Source organism: Lichenostomus cassidix, unplaced genomic scaffold (genome assembly GCF_008360975.1).
Source record: "Lichenostomus cassidix isolate B80296 unplaced genomic scaffold, HeHo_3.0 HiC_scaffold_39, whole genome shotgun sequence".
Taxonomy (NCBI): Eukaryota; Metazoa; Chordata; class Aves; order Passeriformes; family Meliphagidae; genus Lichenostomus; species Lichenostomus cassidix.
This window is the reverse complement of record NW_028147446.1, coordinates 1,849,011-1,869,289: the sequence shown is the minus strand read 5'-3', so window position 1 is coordinate 1,869,289 and position 20,279 is coordinate 1,849,011. Positions and strand designations below refer to the sequence as shown.

The 20,279-nt window shown below is 57.4% G+C and overlaps 2 protein-coding genes and 2 long non-coding RNA genes across 7 annotated transcripts; 2 read left to right on the top strand and 2 right to left on the bottom strand.

The window, feature by feature from the left end:
• The first annotated feature begins 727 nt into the window (after positions 1–727).
• On the top strand, positions 728–1,470 carry LOC146422705 (uncharacterized). Of its 4 annotated transcripts, none has more exons than XR_014847900.1 (4): positions 728–1,017; positions 1,060–1,099; positions 1,191–1,232; positions 1,347–1,470. It is a non-coding gene; the product is annotated as an uncharacterized LOC146422705 (long non-coding RNA). The 4 variants fall into 4 exon arrangements; XR_014847897.1 differs by having other exon boundaries at positions 1,060–1,109; XR_014847899.1 differs by having other exon boundaries at positions 1,060–1,109; positions 1,191–1,274; positions 1,389–1,470.
• An 836-nt stretch (positions 1,471–2,306) lies between these two features.
• On the top strand, positions 2,307–16,912 carry EPOR (erythropoietin receptor). Its single transcript, XM_085045751.1, has 10 exons — positions 2,307–2,566; positions 4,129–4,258; positions 6,269–6,557; positions 6,648–6,708; positions 8,038–8,189; positions 10,123–10,276; positions 11,361–11,448; positions 13,973–14,060; positions 15,151–15,897; positions 16,149–16,912. The coding sequence occupies exons 1-9, from the start codon at positions 2,452–2,454 to the stop codon at positions 15,511–15,513; spliced, it is 1,440 nt and encodes a 479-aa protein (XP_084901877.1). The 5' UTR covers positions 2,307–2,451; the 3' UTR covers positions 15,514–15,897; positions 16,149–16,912.
• LOC146422704 (uncharacterized) lies at positions 4,440–5,334 on the bottom strand. Its single transcript, XR_014847895.1, has 3 exons — positions 5,279–5,334; positions 4,773–4,812; positions 4,440–4,597 (listed from the first exon to the last, which is right to left on the bottom strand). It is a non-coding gene; the product is annotated as an uncharacterized LOC146422704 (long non-coding RNA).
• Positions 16,829–20,237, bottom strand: LOC146422702 (ATPase SWSAP1-like). Its single transcript, XM_085045787.1, has 4 exons — positions 19,671–20,237; positions 17,258–18,810; positions 17,082–17,226; positions 16,829–16,937 (listed from the first exon to the last, which is right to left on the bottom strand). Exons 1-2 carry the CDS (start codon positions 20,235–20,237, stop codon positions 18,370–18,372), a joined length of 1,008 nt encoding a protein of 335 aa, XP_084901913.1. The 3' UTR covers positions 16,829–16,937; positions 17,082–17,226; positions 17,258–18,369.
• Positions 20,238–20,279: the final 42 nt, after the last annotated feature.

The following is a 20,279-nucleotide window of genomic DNA, read 5'->3' as shown; positions in this document are numbered from 1 at the left end:
GGGGACACAGGGGTGGCCTTGGGTGTCACCTTGGGGACACAGTGGTGGCCTTGGGTGTCACCTTAGGGACACAGGGGTGGCTTTGGGTGTCACCTTGGGGACAATAGGGACACAAGGGTGGCCCTGAGTGTCACCCTGGGGACACAGTGGTGGCTTTGAGTGTCACCTTGGGGACACAGTGGTGGCTTTGGGTGTCACCCTGGGGGGACAGTGGGGACACAGGGGTGGCGTTGGGTGTCACCCTGGGGGGACACAGGTGTGGCATTGGGTGTCACCTTAGGGACACAAGGGTGGCCTTGGATGTCACCCTGGGTGACAATGGCAACACAGGGGTGGCCCTGAGTGTCACCCTGGGGACATTGGGGTGGCCTTGGGTGTCACCTTGGGGGACAGTGGGGACAATGGGGACACAAGGGTGGCCTTGGGTGTCACCCTGGGGGGACATTGGGGTGGCCTTGGGTGTCACCTTAGGGACACAAGGGTGGCCCTGAGTGTCACCTTGGGGGACAGTGGGGACAGAGGGGACAGCGGGTGGCACACGAGGGTGGCACTGGGGTTGGTGACCTCGTGGTGACCACGATGGTACAACCTGCCAATGAGGCCTGTGACACCAGTATAGACCAGTATAACCCAGTATGACACCAGTATAAACCAGTATAGACCAGTATAAACCAGTGTAAACCAGTATAACCCAATATGACACCAGTACAACCCAGTATAACCCAGTGTGACACCAGTGTGACACCAGTGTGACACCAGTGACTCCCAGTATAACTCCAGTCCCTCCCAGTATAACCCCAGTGCCTCCCAGTACCACTCCAGTCCCTCCCAGTACCTCCCAGTGCCACCCCAGTAACTCCCCAGTGACTCCCAGTCCATCCCAGTGCCTCCCAGTATAACACTGGTACCATCCCAGTGCTCCCAGTAGCTCCCAGTACTACTCTAGTCCCTCCCAGTACCTCCCAGTAGCTCCCAGTGCCTCCCAGTGCCTCCCCAGTGCCTCCCAGTGCCACCCCAGTGCTCCTCCAGTGACTCCCAGTCCATCCCAGTGCCTCCCAGTATAACACTGGTACCATCCCAGTGCTCCCAGTAGCTCCCAGTGCCTCCCAGTACTCCCAGTCCATCCCAGACTCTCCCAGTAACTCCCAGTACAGCCCCAGTAACTCCCCAGTGCTCCCAGTCCATCCCAGTGCCCCCCCAAGCCTCTCCCAGTGCCTCCCAGTATAACCCCAGTACATCCCAGTAGCTCCCAGTGCCATCCCAGTGCCTCCCCAGTGACTCCCAGTCCATCCCAGTGCCTCCCAGTACTATTCTAGTCCCTCCCAGTACCTCCCAGTAACTCCCAGTACACTCCCAGTAACTCCCCAGTGCCTCCCAGTCCATCCCAGTGCCTCCCAGTATAACGCTGGTACCATCCCAGTCCCTCCCAGTAACTCCCAGTCCCTCCCAGTTTCCCCAGTAAAGCCTGCTGTCTCCTTCCCCCCACCTGTGCCTGGTTTTTTGGGGATTTTTTGGGGGTTTTTTTGGGGATTCTGGTGGATTTTTTGGGGATTCTTTGGGGGTTTTTTGGGAGTTTTTTTGGGAGTTTTTTTGGGAGTTTTTTTGGGGTTTTTTGGGGGGATTTTTTTGGGGTTTTTTTGGGATTTTTTGGTTTTTTAGGGGATTTTTTTGGGTTTTTTGGGGATTCAGGTGGATTTTTTGGGGAGTTTTTTGGGGGATTTTTTGGGGTTTTCTGGGGATTCCAGTGGATTTTTTGGGGAGGTTTTTTTGGGTCTCTGGGGTTTTTTTCCTGTGGCTTTCAGAGGTTTTTTGGGGTTTTTTTTGGGGTTCCAGTGGATTTTTTTGGGAGTCCCAGGAGGGATTTTTTGGGGAGTTTTTTGGGGGTCCCAGCGTGGTTTTGGGGGATTTTTTTGGGGGGTCTCAGGGGGTTTTGGGGTTTTGAGGGGGTGCCAGGGAGGTTTTTTTGGGGGTCTCGAGAGGATTTTTTTGGGGATCTCGAGGGTTTTTTGGGGTTTTTTTGGGGTATTTTTGGGAGTCCAGGGGAGATTTTTTGGGATATTTTTGGGAGTCCAGGGAAGATTTTTTGGGGTTTTTTGGGAGTCCCAGGGAGGTTTTTTGGGGATTTTTTGGGGTTTTTTTTTGGATCTCTGGGAGGTTTTTTGGGGATTTTTTTGGGGTTTTTTGGGTTTTTTTTTGGATCTCTGGGAGGTTTTTTGGGGATTTTTTGGGGTTTTTATTTTTTTGGAAACCCGGGGAGGTTTTTCGGGGTGTTTTTGGGGTTTTTTGGGGCTCCCCAACCCCCCGCCCCTCCCCCTCCCTTATCTCCCCCCCCAGCCCAGCCCCGCCCTGGGTGGGGGAGGGGCAGCCTCCCCCTTATCGGGGCTGGGAGGGGCGTGGCCCCCCCAAAAAACACCCAAAAAACCCCAAAAAACACCCCAAAAACCCCCCAGCATGGCGCTGCTGCTGCTGGGGGTGCTGGGGGGGCTGCTCGGGGCGATCCCCCCGAATTTGGGGGATTTTGGGGAGCTGGGGGGCAGCGAGAGACCCCCCGAGTTCCAGGAGGAAGGTAAAGGGGGGATTTTGGGGGATTTGGGGGAGTTTAGGGGAGATTTGGGAGAGTTTAGGGGAATTTGTGGGGAATTTGGGGGAGTTTTGGGAGAGTTGAGGGGAATTTGGGGCATCTTGAGAAGAATTTGGGGGAGTTTTGGGTGAATTTGGGATTTTGGGGGATTGGGGGAGTTTTGGGGAGTTTGGGGGGAATTGGGATTTAGGGATTTGGAGCATTTTGGGGGAATTTGGGGGAAATTGTGGGATTTTGTGGGAATTTGGGGATTTTGAGAGGAATTTGGGGGATTTTGGGGCAATGAGAGTTTTGGAGAAATTTGGGGGATTTGGGGGAAATTTGGGAATTTTTTGGGGAATTTTGGGGGAATTTTGGGATTTTGGGGATTTTTGTGGAGGTTTTGGGGAATTTTGGGGAATTTTTGGGGATTTTTGGGGAATTTTGGGGGATTTGGGGGAAATTTGGGGATTTGGGGAGTTTGCAGGGTGAATTTGGGGTATTTGGGAATTTGGAGGAATTTGGGGAAATGGATTTAGGGATTTGGGAGATCCTGGAGGGGCAGCGAGAGAGCCCCGGAGTTCCAGGAGGAAGACAAAGGGGAATTTGGGGTATTTGGGGGGAATTTGGGGAGATTTTGGGGGATTCGGGGTACTTTGGGGGTGATTTGGGGATGTTTGGGGGATTTCAGGAGGTCCGGATGGGAATTTTGGGGAGTTTCGGGGAGGTTTGGAGGTGTTTTGGGGAATTCAAGGGAATTTGGGAGTTGGGAGATTAGGTGGCTTTGGAGGTTTTGGGGGATTTTTGGGAGTTTGGGGATTGAGGTGCATGGAGGATTCAGGCTTTAGGATTTTTTTTGAGGTTTTTTGGTGGTTTTTGGGGCATTTTGGTATTTTTTGGGGGTTTTTTTGGGGGGATTTAGGGAGGATTTGGAGTTTTGGGAAGGCGTCGTTCAAAGGGAGTTTTTGGGGAGATTTTGGGGGATTTCGGGTGAAATTCCTGTGTGTGACCCCCGAGTGACCCCTGAGTGACCCTTGAGTGACCCTTGAGTGACCCCTCTGTCCCCTGTAACCCCTGGGTGACCTCAGGGACCCCCAAGTGTCCCTTGAGTGACCCTGAGTGACATTGAGTGACCCCTAAGTGACTCAATTGACCCCCAAGGGACCCCTGAGTGACCCCTGACCCCTAAATGACCCATAAATGACCCCTGAATGCCCCCTGAGTGACCCCTGACCCCTAAATGACCCCTGAGTGCCCCCTGAGTGACCCCTGACCCCTAAATGACCCCTGAGTGCCCCTGGAATGTCTCCTGGAATGTCCTCTGAGTGACCCCTGAGTGTCCCCTGAGTGACCCCTGACCCCTCAATGACCCATAAATGACCCCTGAATGTCCCCTGAGTGACCCCTGAGTGTCCCCTGACCCCTAAATGACCCATAAATGACCCCTGAGTGACCCCTGAATGTCCCCCGAGTGTCCCCTGACCCCTAAATGACACCTAAATGACCCCTGGAATGTCCCCCGAGTGTCCCCTGACCCCCAGTGACCCCGAGTGTCCGTCTGTCTGCAGTGTCCATGGTGCTGCAGGCCGAGCCGCAGCGGCCGCAGTGCTTCTCTCGGACTCTGCATGACCTCAGCTGCTTCTGGGAACAGCCAGGGCCGGCCGAGCCGCGGCGATTCCGCATGGAGTACCGCCTCGAGTGAGTGACCACTGAGTGACCAGAGTGACAATGAGTGACCCTTGAGTGACACTGAGTGACATTGAGTAACCCCTGAGTGACCCCTGAGCCCCAAACCCATCCTGACCCCTAACTGACCTGCCGAGCCGCAGCGATTCCGCATGGAGTACCGCCTCGAGTGAGTGACCACTGACCCTGAGTGACATTGAGTGACAATGAGTGACAATGAGTGACCCCTGAGTGACCCTTGAGTGACCCCTGAGTGACCCCTGAGCCCCAAACCCACCCTGACCCCTAACTGACCTGCCGAGCCGCGGCGATTCCGCATGGAGTACCGCCTCGAGTGAGTGACCACTGACCCTGAGTGACCACTGAGTGACCACTGAGTGACAATGAGTGACCCCTGAGTGACCCCTGAGCCCCAAACCCACCCTGACCCCTGACTGACCTGAGCCGCGGCGATTCCGCATGGAGTATCGGCTGGAGTGAGTGACCACTGAGTGACCAGTGACACTGAGTGACAATGAGTGACCACTGAGTGACATTGAGTGACAATGAGTGACACTGAGTGACCCCTGAGCCCCAAACCCATCCTGACCCCTAACTGACCTGCCAATTCCGCATGGAGTATCGCCTTGAGTGAGTGACCACTGAGTGACCAGAGTGACCACTGAGTGACAGAGTGACACTGAGTGATCATACAGTGAGAATGATTTACCTCTGAGTGACCCCTGAGTGACCCCTGAGCCCCAAACCCATCCTGACCCCTAACTGACCTGCCGAGCCGCGGCGATTCCGCATGGAGTACCGCCTCGAGTGAGTGACCACTGACCCTGAGTGACCACTGAGTGACCACTGAGTGACAATGAGTGACAATGAGTGACACCTGAGTGACCCCCGAGCCCCAAACCCACCCTGACCCCTAACTGACCTGCCGAGCCGCAGCGATTCCACATGGAGTATCGGCTTGAGTGAGTGACCACTGACCCTGAGTGACCACTGAGTGACAATGAGTGACCAGAGTGACCACTGAGTGACCACTGAGTGACAATGAGTGATCATACAGTGAGAATGATTTACCTCTGAGTGACCCCTGAGTGACCCCTGAGCCCCAAACCCACCCTGAATTCCTGAGCCGCGGCGATTCCGCATGGACTATCGTCTCGAGTGAGTGACCAGTGACCCTGAGTGACCAGAGTGACCATTGACCCTGAGTGACCACTGAGTGACCCTGAGTGACCACTGAGTGACCCTGAGTGACCAGAGTGACCATTGAGTGACCCTGAGTGACCCTGAGTGACACTGAGTGATCATACAGTGAGAATGATTTACCCCTGAGTGACCCGTGAGCCCCAAACCCATCCTGACCCCTGACTGACCTGCTGAGCCGCAGCGATTCTGCCTGGAGTACCGCCTCGAGTGAGTGACCAGAGTGACCAGAGTGACCACTGAGTGACAATGAGTGATCATACAGTGAGAATGATTTACCTCTGAGTGACCCCTGAGTGACCCCTGAGCCCCAAACCCACCCTGAATTCCTGAGCCGCGGCGATTCCACATGGACTATCGTCTCGAGTGAGTGACCACTGACCCTGAGTGACCACTGAGTGACCACTGAGTGACAATGAGTGACACTGAGTGACCCCTGAGTGACCCCTGAGCCCCAAACCCACCCTGACCTCACCCTGACCTCCTGAGCTGCGGTGATTCCACATGGAGTATTGGCTTGAGTGAGTGACCAGAGTGACCCTGAGTGACCCTGAGTGACCACTGAGGGACAATGAGTGACCCTGAGTGACCATGAGTGACCCTGAGTGACCACTGAGGGACAATGAGTGACCCTGAGTGACAATGAGTGACCCTGAGTGACCACTGAGTGACACTGAGTGACCCTGAGTGACCACTGACCCTGAGTGGACAATGAGTGACATTGAGTGATCATTGAGTGACTCCAGTGACCATTGAGTGACCATTGATCACTGAGTGACCCCTGAGTGACCCCCGAGTGACCCCTGACCGCTGTGGCCGCAGGCAGGACCCGTGGCAGGAGTGTCCCCTCAGTGCCACCGCGCTGTCCCCTCCCTCCCGGGGGTCACGCTTCTGGTGCTCCCTGCCGGCCGCTGCCACCGTCACCTTCGTGCCCCTGGAGCTGCGAGTGCTGACCGCCAGCGCTGGGGACAGCTGGACACCCCCTGGGGACAGCTGGACACCTCCTGGGGACACCGAGGTGACCAGGACATCCCCTGGGGCCACCGAGGTCACCCCTGGGGTCACCAGGACATCCCCAGAGACCCCTGAGGTCACCAAGGTCACCCCTGAGGTCACTAAGGTCACCCCTGGGGTCACCAAGACCCCTGAGGTCACCGAGAGCCACCCTGGGGCCACCAGGACACCCCTGGGGGTCACTGAGGTCACCAAGGCCACCGCAGTGACCACTCTGTTCCACCGGACACTCTTCATTGATCAAGTTGGTGAGGAGGGATTTGGAGGAAATTTGGGAGATTTGGGGGATTTGGGGGATTTTGGGGAAATTTGGGAGGAAATTTGGGGTGGATTTGGGGGATTTGGAATTTGGATTTGGTTGGGATTGGAAATTTGGGAGGATTTGGGTGATTTTGGGAGGATTTGGGGGATTTGGGGAGGATTTGGGGAGGATTTGGGGAGGATTTTGGGGGATTTGGGGGAATTTGGGAGGATTGGTGATTTGGGAGAATTTTGGGATTTGGGGGATTGGGAGATTGGGTGATTTGGGATTTAATTTGGGTTCTGGGAATTTGCATTGGGTTTGGTGAATTGAATTTAGAAATTTGAATTTGGTCGGGATTCCTATCAGCTCCAGGTTTTGGGGGGAATTGGGGTTTGGGGGAGAATTTGGAAGGAATTTGGGGGAAATTTGGGGAGGAAATTTGGGGTGAATTTGGGGGTTTTGGGGGGGGAATTTAGGTGTTTTGAGGGTGAATTTCGGGTGAATTTTGGGTGAATTTCATGGGAATTTTGGGGAAATTTACAGGAATTTGGGGGATTTTTGTGGAAATTTCGGGTCTGGGGTCTCCTATGGATTTGGGATTTTTTTGGGGTGTCCCCAGTGCTGCCCGGAGCCCCCCAGAAAGGGTCGGTCTTCCTGGGGGGCTAATTTTGGGTTCATTTCGGGCAATTTCTGGTGAATTTCATGGGAATTTCGTGGGAATTTCACAGGAATTTTGGAGTTTTCGGGGTGTATTTGGGGTCTGGGGGCTCCTATGGATTTAGGATTTTTTTGGGGTGTCCCCAGTGCTGCCCGGAGCCCCCCAGAACGTGTCGGTGTCCCCGGGGGGGGGTCAATTTAGGTTAATTTTGGGTGAATTTCGGGCAATTTCTGGTGAATTTCATGGGATTTTCACAGGAATTTCGGGGTTTTCGGGGTGTATTTGGGGTCTGGGGTCTCCTATCGATTTGGGTTTTTTTTGGGGAATTTGGGGTTTGGGGGGAATTTAGGGTTTGGGGAGGAATTAGGTATTTTTGGGGTAATGTAGGTGTTTTGGGGATGAATTTCGGGTGAATTTCATGGGATTTTCACAGGAATTTTGGGGTTTTCGGGGTGTATTTGGGGTCTGGGGTCTCCTATGGATTTGGGATTTTTTTGGGGTGTCCCCAGTGCTGCCCGGAGCCCCCCAGAACGTGTCAGTGTCCCCGGGGGGGGTCAATTTGGGTGAATTTTGGCTGAATTTAATGGGAATTTCATGGGAATTTTGGGGGTTTTCGGGGCGTATTTTGGGTCTGGGGTCTCCTACGGATTTGGGATTTTTTTGGGGTTTCCCCAGTGCTGCCCGGAGCCCCCCAGAACGTGTCGGTGTCCCCGGGGGGCTCGCGGGGGGAGCTCTGTGTTCGCTGGGCTCCTCCCCCCGCGCCTTACCTCACCTCCAGCCTCGTCTACGAGTTGGCGCTGAGTCCCGCGGGGGGAACCCCAAAAACGGTATGAAATTTGGGGTTTTTTTGGGGTTTTACGGGATTTTGGGGGTTTTTAGGGGGCCCTGGCGCTCAGCCCCGCGGGGGGAACCCCAAAAACGGTACGAAATTTGGGGGATTTTTGGGGAAATTTGGGGAAAATTTGGGTCTGAGATCACTGCTGTTCGAGTTGGCGCTGAGTCCCGCGGGGGGAACCCCAAAAACGGTACGAAATTTGGGGTTTTTGGGGAAATTTGGGTCTGGGGTCCCTACTGTTCAAGTTGGCGCACAGCCTCGCAGGGGGAACCCCGAAAACGGTGAGAGAATTTGGGGGATTTTTTGGGTTTTTGGGGGGTTTGGGGGAATTTGGGGGTTTTTGGGGGAAATTTGGCAGATTTTGGGGGTCCTGGGGGTTTTGGGGTCAGTCTGGGGGGAATTTGGGGGATTTTGGGGACTTTGGGGGTTTTAGGGGCCCTGGTGCTCAGCCCCGCGGGGACAGCAATACAGGCACTGAAGGATTTTGGGGTTTTGGAGGAAATCTGGGGATTTTGGGGTTTTGGGGGGTTTGGGGTCCTGGAGGGGTCTGGGGTCTGTCTGGGGGAATTTGGGGATTTTGGGGGTTTGGGGATTTTGGGGTCCCCTGCTGTACAAGTTTTTCCTGAGCCCACTGGGGAAACCCCAAAAATGGTACGAAATTTGGGGTTTTGGGGGATTTTGGGGGATTTTGGGGGTTTGGGGTCCTGGAGGGTCTGGGGTCTGTCTGGGGAATTTGGGGATTTGGGGTTTGGGGGATTTTGCGGGTTTGGAGGCAAATTTGGGGGTCCTGGGGGTTTGGGGTCAGTCTGGGGGAATTTGGGGGATTTTGGGGTTTTGGGGTCCCTGCTGCTACAGGTTCCCTGAAACCCGCGGGGAAACCCCAAAACGGTGAGAAATTTGGGGGGATTTTGGGGGAGTTTCGGGGCAAATTTGGGGGATTTTTGGGGTCCTGGGGGAGTTTGGGGGGAAATTTGGCAGATTTTGGGGGTCCTGGGGTGGTTTTGGGGTCTGTCTGGGGGAATTTGGGGGATTTTTGGGGGGATTTTGGGTTTTTTGGGGGGCCCTGGTGCTCAGCCCCGCGGGGGGAATCCCAAAAACGGTGAGGAAATTTGGGGGTTTTTTGGGGATTTCGGGTGTATTTTGGGTTATTTTTATGGGGTTTTTTTTGGGATTTCGGTGTCCCTAACCCTGTCCCCTCCCCAGGTGGGGTCCCGGCGGGCAGAGGGTCAGGGGGGCTATGGGGTTTTTGTAGGTTTTTTGGGGTTTTTTGGTTTCCCAGGTGTATTTTGGGTTATTTTTCTGGGGATTTCGGGGATTTCGGCTGTATTTTGGGTTATTTTCATGGGATTTTTTTGGGATTTCGATGTCCCTGACACTGTCCCCTCCCTCGGTGGGGTCCCGGTGGGCGGAGGGTCAGGGGGCTATGGGGTTTTTGGGTGCATTTCGGGTTGTTTTCATCGGATTTTTTTTGGATTTCGGGGTTTTGGCTGTATTTCGGGTTATTTTCATGGGGTTTTTTTGGGATTTCATGTCCCTCACCCTGTCCCCTCCCAGGTGGGTGTCCCGGCGGGTCGCCGCGAGCAGAGGGTTGGGGGGCTATGGGGTTTTTGTAGGTTTTTTGGGGTTTTTGGTTTCCCGGGTGTATTTTGGGGTATTTTTATGGGGTTTTCAGGGGTTTCGGCTGTATTTAGGGTTATTTTCATGGGATTTTTTTGGGATTTCATGTCCCTCACCCTGTCCCCTCCCAGGTGGGGGTCCCGGCGGGTCGCCGCGAGCAGAGGGTCGGGGGGCTTTGGGGTTTTTGGTTTCCCGGGTGCATTTAGGGTTATTTTTATGGGTTTTTTTTGGGATTTCGGCTGTATTTCGGGTTATTTTTATCGGGTTTTTTTTGGGATGTCGATGTCCCTCACCCTGTCCCCTCCCAGGTGGGGGTCCCGGCGGGTCGCCGCGAGCAGAGGGTCGGGGGGCTCCTGGGCAGCACCCCTTACTCAGTCAGGGCTCGAGCTCGGCCGGACGGGCTGAGCTATGGGGGGTTCTGGAGCCCCTGGAGCGTCCCGGCCACTGCCACCACCCCCCCCGGTGAGTGAGTGACATCGGGGACATCGGGGGGGTTGGGGACATCGGGGGATATGGGGGACATTGGGGACATTGGGGATAATGGGGACATTGGGGGATTTGGGGGCATCGAGGACATTGGGGACGTTGAGGACATTAATGGGGATTTGGGGACATTGGGGACGTTGGGGATAATGGGGGATTAAGGGACATTGGGGACACTGGGGATATCGGGGACATTGGGGATAATGGGGACATCGGGGATGTTGGGGACATTGAGGACATTAATGAGGACATTGGAGACATTGGGGACATTAATGGGGATTTGGGGACATTAGGGACATTGGGGATATCAGAGACATTGGGGACATTGAGGACATTAATGGGGATTTGGGGACATTTGGGGACATTGGGGATATTGGGGATATTAGGGACATTGGGGATACTGGGGACATGGAGGACATTAATGGGGACATTGGAGACACTGGGGACATTAATGGGGATTTGGGGACATTGGGGAGATTTGGGGACATTGGGGATGTTGGGGACATTGAAGACATTAATGGGGACATTGGAAACACTGGGGACATTAATGGGGGTTTGGGGACATTTGGGGATATTAGGGACATTGAGGACATTAATGGGGATTTGGGGACATTGGGACATTGGGGGGATTTGGGATATTGGGGACATTGGGGATATTAGGGGGACAGGGAGGGATTGAGGGATTTGGGGACATTGCGGGACATTGGGGGACTTGGGGTGACAGGGAGGGATTGGGAAGTTGGGGACATTGGGGGATTTGGGGACATTTGGGGGACATTGGGGGGACGGGGAGGCATTGGGGATTTGGGGACATTATGGGGACAAGAGGAGATGGGATTTGGGGACACTGGGGGGGTTTGGGGACATGGAGGGGACAAAAGGAGATGGGGGAATTGGGACCTTGGGGACATTGAGGAGGTTTGGGGACATTGGGGGGGTTTGGGGACATTGGGGGGGTTTGGGGACATTGAGGGGGTTTGGGGACATTGGTGACACCCAAGGGGGGACAGGGCATGGATCCCTGAGCCGCTGTGACCCCTGGGTGTCCCCAATGTCCCCCCAGACCTGGACGCAGTGACACTGGGGCTCTCGTGTCTGCTGGCATTGCTGCTGCTGGGACTGGGGACACTGGGACTGCTGGGCCACCGCCGGTATGGGGACACTGGGGGGACTGGAGGGATTGGGGACATTGGGGACACTGGGGACATTGGGGACACTGGGGACACTGGGGGGACTGGGGGGATTGGGGACATTGGGGACACTGGGACTGCTGGGCCACCGCCGGTATGGGGACACTGGGGACACTGGAGGGATTGGGGACATTGGGGACACTGGGACTGCTGGGCCACCGCCGGTATGGGGACACTGGGGATTGGGACATGGGGACACCGTATGGGGACACTGGGGGGATTGGGGACACTGGGGACACTGGGGGGACTGGGGGGATTGGGGACATTGGGGACACTGGGACTGCTGGGCCACCGCCGGTATGGGGACACTGGGGACACTGGAGGGATTGGGGACATTGGGGACACTGGGACTGCTGGGCCACCGCCGGTATGGGGACACTGGGGGGATTGGGGACACTGGGGACACTGGGACTGCTGGCCGCACACACAACACACCCCACCCCACACATTGGGGACATTGGGGACACTGGGACTGCTGGGCCACCGCCGGTATGGGGACACTGGGGGGATTGGGGACATTGGGGACACTGGGACTGCTGGGCCACCACCGGTATGGGGACACTGGGAGGATTGGGAGGGACTGGGGACATGGGGGACATGGGGGACATTGGGGACATTGGGAGGGACTGGGGGCTCTGGGGACATTGGGGATGTTCAGGACATTGGGGGATTGGGGACACTGGGAGATATTGGGGACATTGGGGGGATTGGGGACATTTGGGGACACTGAGGACATTGGGGACACTGGGGACATTGGGGACATTTGGGGACAGTGGGGATATTGGGGACACTGGGGACATTGGGGGGATTGGGAACACTGGGGACACTGGGGGATATTGGGGGACACTGGGGACATCGGGGTATATTGGGGACATTGGGAGGGACTGGGGGCTCTGGGGGGATTTGGATCTCCCAGGAGCTTCTATAGGATTTGGGGTGATTTTTGGGATCTCTGGGTGATTTTTGGGGTCTGAGGCTGATTTTTGGGGTCTCTGGATGTCCCCAAACCCCCCAGGATGCTGCGGGAGAAGCTGTGGGGCTGCAATGGGGGGATTTATCTGGAATCTCAGGGAATTTTGGGGGTATTTGGGATTCCCGGGTGACCCTGTAGGATTTGGGGTGTCTCTATGGGATTTGGGGTGTCTCTGTGGGATTTGGGGTGGTTTTTGGGGTCTCCAGGGGTCCCTCTGACCCCAAATCCATCCCAAACCCCCCAGGATGCTGCAGGAGAAGCTGTGGGGCTGGAATGGGGGATTTATGGGGGATTTGGATGTCCCGGGAGGTTTTTTAGGATTCGGGGTGTGTCTATGGGATTTGGGGTGGTTTTTGGGGTCTCTGGGTGATTTTTGGGGTCTCTGAATGTCCCCAAACCCCCCAGGATGCTGCGGGAGAAGCTCTGGGGCTGCAATGAGGCATTTTAGGGTGATTTGGGGGGGATTTGTAGAGATTTGGGATTCCCGGGGGTTCTGTAGGATTTGGGGTGTCCCTATGGGATTTGGGGTGATTTTTGGGCTCTCCAGGGGTCCCTCAGACCCCAGATCCATCCCCAAACCCCCCAGGATGCTGCGGGAGAAGCTCTGGGGCTGCAATGGGGGGGTTTATCTGGAATCTCAGGGAATTTTGGGGGTATTTGGGATTCCCGGGTGACTCTATAGGATTCGGGGTGTCTCTATGGGATTCGGGGTGTCTCTGTGAGGTTTGGGGTGATTTTTGGGCTCTCCAGGGGTCTCTCAGACCCCAAATCCATCCCCAAATCCCTCAGGGTGCTGCGGGAGAAGCTGTGGGGCTGCAATGAGGCATTTTAGGGTGATTTGGGGGGGATTTGTAGACATTTGGGATTCCCGGGGGTTCTATAGGATTCGGGGTGTGTCTATGGGATTTGGGGTGTTTTTTGGGGTCTCTGGGTGATTTTTGGGGTCTCTGGATGTCCCCAAATCCCTCAGGATGCTGCGGGAGAAGCTCTGGGGCTGCAATGAGGCCATTTTAGGGTGATTTGGGGGGGATTTGTAGAGATTTGGGATTCCCGGGGGTTCTGTAGGATTTGGGGTGTCTCTATGGGATTTGGGGTGATTTTTGGGGTCTCCAGGGGTCTCTCTGACCCCAAATCCATCCCAACCCCCCCAGGATGCTGCGGGAGAAGCTGTGGGGCTGCAATGGGGGGATTTATCTGGAATCTCAGGGAATTTGGGGGTATTTGGGATTCCCGGGGGTTCTATAGGATTCGGGGTGTGTCTATGGGATTTGGGGTGGTTTTTGGGGTCTCTGGGTGATTTTTGGGGTCTCTGGATGTCCCCAAATCCCTCAGGATGCTGCGGGAGAAGCTCTGGGGCTGCAATGAGGCATTTTAGGGTGATTTGGGGGGGATTTGTAGAGATTTGGGATTCCCGGGGGTTCTGTAGGATTTGGGATGTCTCTATAGGATTTGGGGTGGTTTTTGGGGTCTCCAGGGGTCTCTCTGACCCCAAATCCATCCCAACCCCCCCAGGATGCTGCGGGAGAAGCTCTGGCCGCCAGTTCCAGGCCCGGAGAGAGAATTCGAGGGACTTTTCAGTGCCTACGGGGGAAACTTCCAGGTGAGGAGGCGTTTGGGGTTTTTTTGGGGTGGATTTGGGGTTTTTTCGGGGGGAACTTGGGATTTTTGGGGGTAATTTGGGTTTTTTGGGGTTTTTTTTTGGTTTTTTCAGGATACTTCGGGTGTTTCGGGGGACATTCCGTGTGGTTTTGGGGGTATTTTGGAATGTTTTGGGTGTTTCAGGGACTACTTTGGGATATTGTGGGTGTTTGGGGGATATTTTATCATATTTTGGGATTAATTTAGGATATTTTGGGTTACATTTTGGGGTCTCTCTGGGGATATTTTACGATATTTTGGGTCTCTCTCTCCCCAGCTCTGGCTGTCACAGGGGTTGGGGTCTCGCTGGGGATATTTGATGACATTTTGGGGTTAATTTCGGATATTTTGGGGTCTCTCTCTCTCCCCAGCTCTGGCTGTCACAAGGGCTGGGGTCATTTTATCATATTTTGGGTATATTTTGGGGTTAATTTCGGATATTTTGGGGTCTCTCTCTCTCCCCAGCTGTGGCTGTCACAAGGGTTGGGGTCTCGCTGGGGATATTTTATCATATTTTGGGGTTAATTTCGGATATTTTGGGTTACATTTTGGGGTCTCTCTCTCCCCAGCTCTGGCTCTCACAGGGGTTGGGGTCTCGCTGGGGATATTTTATGATTATTTTGGGGTTAATTTCGGATATTTTGGGTCTCTCTCCCCAGCTCTGGCTGTCACAAGGGCTGGGGTCTCGCTGGGGATATTTTATGATACTTTGGGTATATTTTGGGGTTAATTTCGGCTATTTTGGGTCTCTCTCCCCAGCTGTGGCTCTCACAGGGGCTGGGGTCTCGCTGGGGATATTTGATGATATTTTGGGGTTAATTTCGGATATTTTGGGTCTCTCCCCAGCTGTGGCTCTCACAAGGGTTGGGGTCTCGCTGGGGATATTTTATGATACTTTAGGGATATTTTGGGGTTAATTTCGGCTACTTTGGGGTCTCTCTCTCTCCAGCTCTGGCTGTCACAAGGGTTGGGGTCTCGCTGGGGATATTTTATGATACTTTGGGTATATTTTGGGGTTAATTTCGGATATTTTGGGGTCTCTCTCTCCCCAGCTCTGGCTGTCACAAGGGTTGGGGTCTCGCTGCCCCTCGCCCAGCCCCTCCCCCGAGGAGCTGCCCAGCGCCATCGAGGAGGTGCCAGGGGGGCTCAGCCCCTCCCCCATCGCTAGCCCCTCCCCCAGCGCCAGCCCCTCCCCCTGGGCTCAGGCCCCGCCCCCTCCGCTGCCCCGCCCCTCGGCCAGCCCCTCCCCCAGTTTCGAGTACACGCTGTTCGATCCTGGCTCCGCCCTGCTCTGCCCGCCGCCCCGCCCCGGCCCCGCCCCTTATGCAAATGTGGGGCCGCTGGCCAAAGGGGCGGAGCTAAAGCAGGGCGGGGTGGGGCCGGGACACGCCCCGCATTACGTCATCTGCTCCTGATGCGCGGCGGTGACGTCATCGCGGAGGGGATGCTGTCTGCATGATGTCATCTGCTCATAATGACGTCATCGTGGAAGGGACACGCCCCCTGATTACATCATATGCTCCCAATGACATCATCGTAGAGGGGACACGCCCTTGATTACATCATCTGCTCCTGATGACATCATTGCAGAGGGGATGCTGTCTGTATGATGTCATCTGCTCCCAATGATGTCATCGTGGAAGGGACACGCCCCTGATTACATCATCTGCTCCTAATGATGTCATCGTTGAGGGGACACGCCCCTGATTAGGTCATCTGATCCTGATGACATCATCATAGAAGGGACACGCCCCTGATTAGGTCATCTGATCCTGATGACATCATCGTTGAGGGGACACGTCCCCGAATACATCATCTGCTCCTGATGACATCATCATCGAGGGGACACGCCCCCTGATTACGCCATCTGCTCCCAATGACATCATCGTGGAGGGAACACGCCCCTGATTACGTCATCTGCTCCTGATGACATCATCATAGAGGGGACACACCCCCGATTGCATCATCTCCTCCAAATGATGTCATCGTGGAAGGGACACGCCCCTGATTACGTCATCTGCTCCTGATGACGTCATAGTGGAGGGGACAGGTGACGTCACGGAAACGACGCATCGGAGTGACGTCACAGAGGACACGATGACGTCATGGCAAAGGGGCCTCGTGAGGATGACGTCACGTGGAAGGGAGAGGTGATGTCATCGCTGAGGGGAGGCGCCAAGATGACGTCACACAGAAGGGAGAGGTGACGTCATGGAAAAGATGCATCGGAGTGACATCACGGGGGGCGTGATGACGTCATCGCGGAGGGGACGCGTCACGGTGACGTCACGCAGGAGGGACAGATGACGTCATGGCAAAGGCAATGCGATGTCACGGTGACGTCACACAGAGAGGACAGGTGACATCGTCACGGAGGGGACTCGCCCGGATGACGTCACATGGAAAGGACAGATGACGTCACAACAAAGGGGGACGCGTCACGGTGACGTCACACAGCGGCACGATGACGTCACGGGTGAGGACACGGGGGGACCTGTGCACATGGTGATGTCACACAGCGTGATGACGTCACACACGAGGACACAGGGGGGACCTGTGCACGTGGTGATGTCACACAGTGACACGATGACGTCACACACGAGGACATGTGGGACCTGTGACACGGTGACGTCATCGGGGAGGGGATGTGACATCATGATGATGTCACACGAGGCCGCAGTGACACCTGGGGACAGCTGGGGACAGCTGGGGACAGCTGGGGACACCGAGTTTCGCCTGCTTTGGGTTTTTAATGTTTTTGTACAATAAAAGTGACGCTGGGCCCAGTGTGACACACCGCTGGGGACACTGGGAGCACTGGGGGGACACTGGGAGAGACCTGGGGGACACTGGGAGGGACTGGGAGACACTGGGGGGCACTGGGGACATAGTGGGGACACTGGGAGAGAACTGGGGGACACTGGGAGCACTGGGAGGGACACTGGGGACAGTGGGAGGGACAATGGGGACAGTGAGGGGACACTGGGGGGACACTGGGAGAGAACTGGGGGACACTGGGAGTGACTGCGAGTGACAATGGAGATGCTGGGAGCACTGGGAGGGACACTGGGGACACTGGGAGGGACACTGGGAGCACCGGGAGGGACACTGGGGACACTGGGGGAACACTGGGTGGCACTGGGAGTGACTGGGAGGGACAGTGGGGACACTGGGGGACACTGGGAGTGACTGGGAGGCACTGGGAAGGGTAATGGGGACACTGGGGGGGTACTGGGAGACACTGGGGGGGCATTAGGGGATACTGGGAGTGACTGGGGGATATTGGGAGAGGTAATGGAGACACTGGGGGGACACTGGGAAGGGTAATGGGGACGCTGGGGGGACACTGGGAGTGACTGTGAGCACTGGGGGGACATTGGGGACACTGGGGGACACTGGAGGGGACACTGGGAACACACCAGGGGGTAACCAGGGCCCAGTGCAGTAACTGGGAGCACTGGGAGCACTGGGAGAGGAGCTTGGGGACACGTTGGGGACATTGGGGCCCTCGGGGTGGCAGCAGGCTGGGCTGATAAGGCTTATCAGGGACCCCAGATGGCAGCCCGGGAGGGACACCTGGCACCGTGTCACCGTCACTGTCACTGTCACTGTCACCGCCCATGTCCCCAGGGCCCTGTGGGGGGGGGCAGGGTGACATCAGGGCAGTGTCACCCGTGGGAGGTGACATTGAGTATGTGTCACCCATCACGTCCTTGTCACCCGTGGGGGTGTGACACTGATGTCCTTGTCACCCGTGGGGGGTGACATCGAGGCTGTCTCACCCACTGAGTCCTTGTCACGCGGGGGGGGGTGACATCAATGTCCTTGTCACCGGTGGGGGGTGACACTGGGTCTGTGTGTCTCATTGTGGGGTGACATCGATGGGTCCTGGTCACCCGTGGGGGTGACATCAATGTCCTTGTCACCTGTAGGGGGTGACATTGGGTCTGTGTCATCCATTGTCACCCGGGGGTGTGACACTGATGTCCTTGTCACCAGTAGGGGGTGACACTGAAGCCATGTCACCCATGGAGGAGTGACACTGAGGCCGTGTCACCCAATGAGTCCTTGCCACCCGGGGGATGACATCAACGTCCTTGTCACCAGTGGGGAGGGTGACACCGCCTCCATGTCACCTTCAGGCTCTGTGTCCCCCATGGGGAGGTGACACTGACTCCTTGTCACCTTCTGGCTCCGTGTCCCCCTTGGGGAGGTCACAGCGACTCCACGTCGAGGGTGACACCATCTCCATGTCACCTTCGGGCTCCGTGTCACACCCACTCCTCCTCGCTGTCCCCCTCCCCGCTGTCACTGTCGCTGTCCCCACCCCTGTCGCTGTCCCCATCCCCGAGGCGCAGCCGCCATCGCCGCGGGGCTGTCCCGGGACACCGCAGCGTCACCCGCAGGTGACAGGGGGACTCGGGACTCGGCCTGAGGTGACACCGCGCGGGGAAGTAGCGCAGCAGTGTCCCCAAGACGTGCGGGGCTGGCGGCGGCAGGCGCAGGGCTGCCACCAGCTGCGGGGGGCGGCGACCAGGGGGACAGCGGGTGACCTCCAGCAGGAGCGCGGCCAGGCGGGCGGGGACACTTGGGGACATGGCCAGGTAGTGCTCCAGGCCGTCCAGGAGCAGCAGGGCTGGCGGGTGAGGGGCCAGGGCCACCAACTCGTGGGACAGGGACAGGCGGGAGCGCGGGTAGCGCAGCTCCAGGCGCTGGGGAGGGGACAGGGGACACGGCGGGGACAGGGGGGACACGGCGGGGACGGGGGGGGACACAGGGGGGACACAAGGGGAACAAGGGGACACGGCAGGGACAAGAGACGACACGGGAGGGACAGGGGGGACACGGCGGGGACAAGAGGGTGACACGGGGGGGACGAGGAGGAACACGGGAGGGACAAGGTGGGGACAAAGGGAGGAGAGAGGGGACACAGAGGGAAGGAGGGGACAAGGGGGACAAGTGGTGGGGACAAGGGGCATTAGGAGGAATGAGAAGGAAAGGGGATGAGGGGACAGAGGGGACAGTGGGGAGAAGGGACGGAGGGGACAGGGGATGGGGGGACAGAGGGACAGGGGGGAGAAGGGAGGGGACAAGGGGGAGAGGGGATGGAGGGAGAAGAAGACGATAAGGGGGACGGGGGGAGAAGGGGCAGAGAGGACAGGGGGAGAGGGGCAGGGGACGGAGGGACAGGGGGGATAAGGGGGACAGAGGGGGTACGGGGGACATGCGGGATAAGGGGGGGACAGAGAGGACAAGAGTCAGGCCATGCCTTTCTCCAAAACAACTCCGCCCTTTCCACCAAACCCAGCCTCTCCCTCAGTAAATCCCGCCCTTTCCACCAAGCCCTGCCTCTCCCTCAGCGAACTCCGCCTTCTTCAGCAAACCCGGCCTCTGCCTCAGGGCTTCCCGCCCGCCTTTTCCACCAAGCCCGACCTCTCCCTCAGCAAATCCCGCCTCCTTCAGCAAGCCCGGCCTCTCCCTCACGCCCCTCAGCAAATCCCGCCGCCGTTTCCATCAAGCCCGGCCTCTCCCTCAGCGAACCCCGCCGCCCTTTCCAGCCAGCTCCGCTCACCTGCAGCGCCCGCGGGTCGATGCCGGTGCCGCCGGTGCCTCCCGGGAGCCGCGAGATCGCGCTCGGCGCCAGGAACAGCGTTCGCAGCCCGTCCGCGCCGCCCGCCAGCGCCGTGCGCAGCAGCAGCGAGGTGCGGCCCGAGCCCGCCGGGCCCAGCACCAGCACCGGCAGCGGCGGCAGCGGCGCCTCCGAGCTCCTGCCCGGGACCGCCGCCGCCTGAGAGCTCCTGCCCGGGGCCGCCGCCGCCTGAGAGCTCCTGCCCGGGACCGCCGCCTGAGAGCTCCTGCCCGGGACCGCCGCTGCCTGAGAGCTCCTGCCCGGGACCGCCGCCGCCTGAGAGCTCCTGCCCGGGGCCGCCGCCTGAGAGCTCCTGCCCGGGGCCGCCGCCTGAGAGCTCCTGCCCGGGACCGCCGCTGCCTGAGAGCTCCTGCCCGGGACCGCCGCCGCCTGGGAGCTCCTGCCCGGGGCCGCTGCCTGAGAGTTCCTGCCCGGGATCGCCGCCTGAGAGCTCCTGCCCGGTGCCGCCGCCGCCTGCAGTGCCAGCGCTCGCTCCAGCGCCGCCGCCATGGCGAGCCGAGCCGCCGGCAGAGTGGCCAATCGGCTGCGCGC

Bases quoted from the DNA above. Each gene is read 5' to 3' on its own strand.
- EPOR (XM_085045751.1), top strand. From the start codon at position 2,452: ATGGCGCTGCTGCTGCTGGGGGTGCTGGGGGGGCTGCTCGGGGCGATC. The intron at 10,277-11,360 runs GTGAGTGAGTGA...ATGTCCCCCCAG, and splicing joins CACTGCCACCACCCCCCCCG to ACCTGGACGCAGTGACACTG. The intron at 11,449-13,972 runs GTATGGGGACAC...CAACCCCCCCAG, and splicing joins GGACTGCTGGGCCACCGCCG to GATGCTGCGGGAGAAGCTCT.
- LOC146422702 (XM_085045787.1), bottom strand. From the start codon at position 20,237: ATGGCGGCGGCGCTGGAGCGAGCGCTGGCACTGCAGGCGGCGGCGGCA. The intron at 18,811-19,670 runs GTGAGCGGAGCT...TCCCCTCCCCAG, and splicing joins TCGACCCGCGGGCGCTGCAG to CGCCTGGAGCTGCGCTACCC.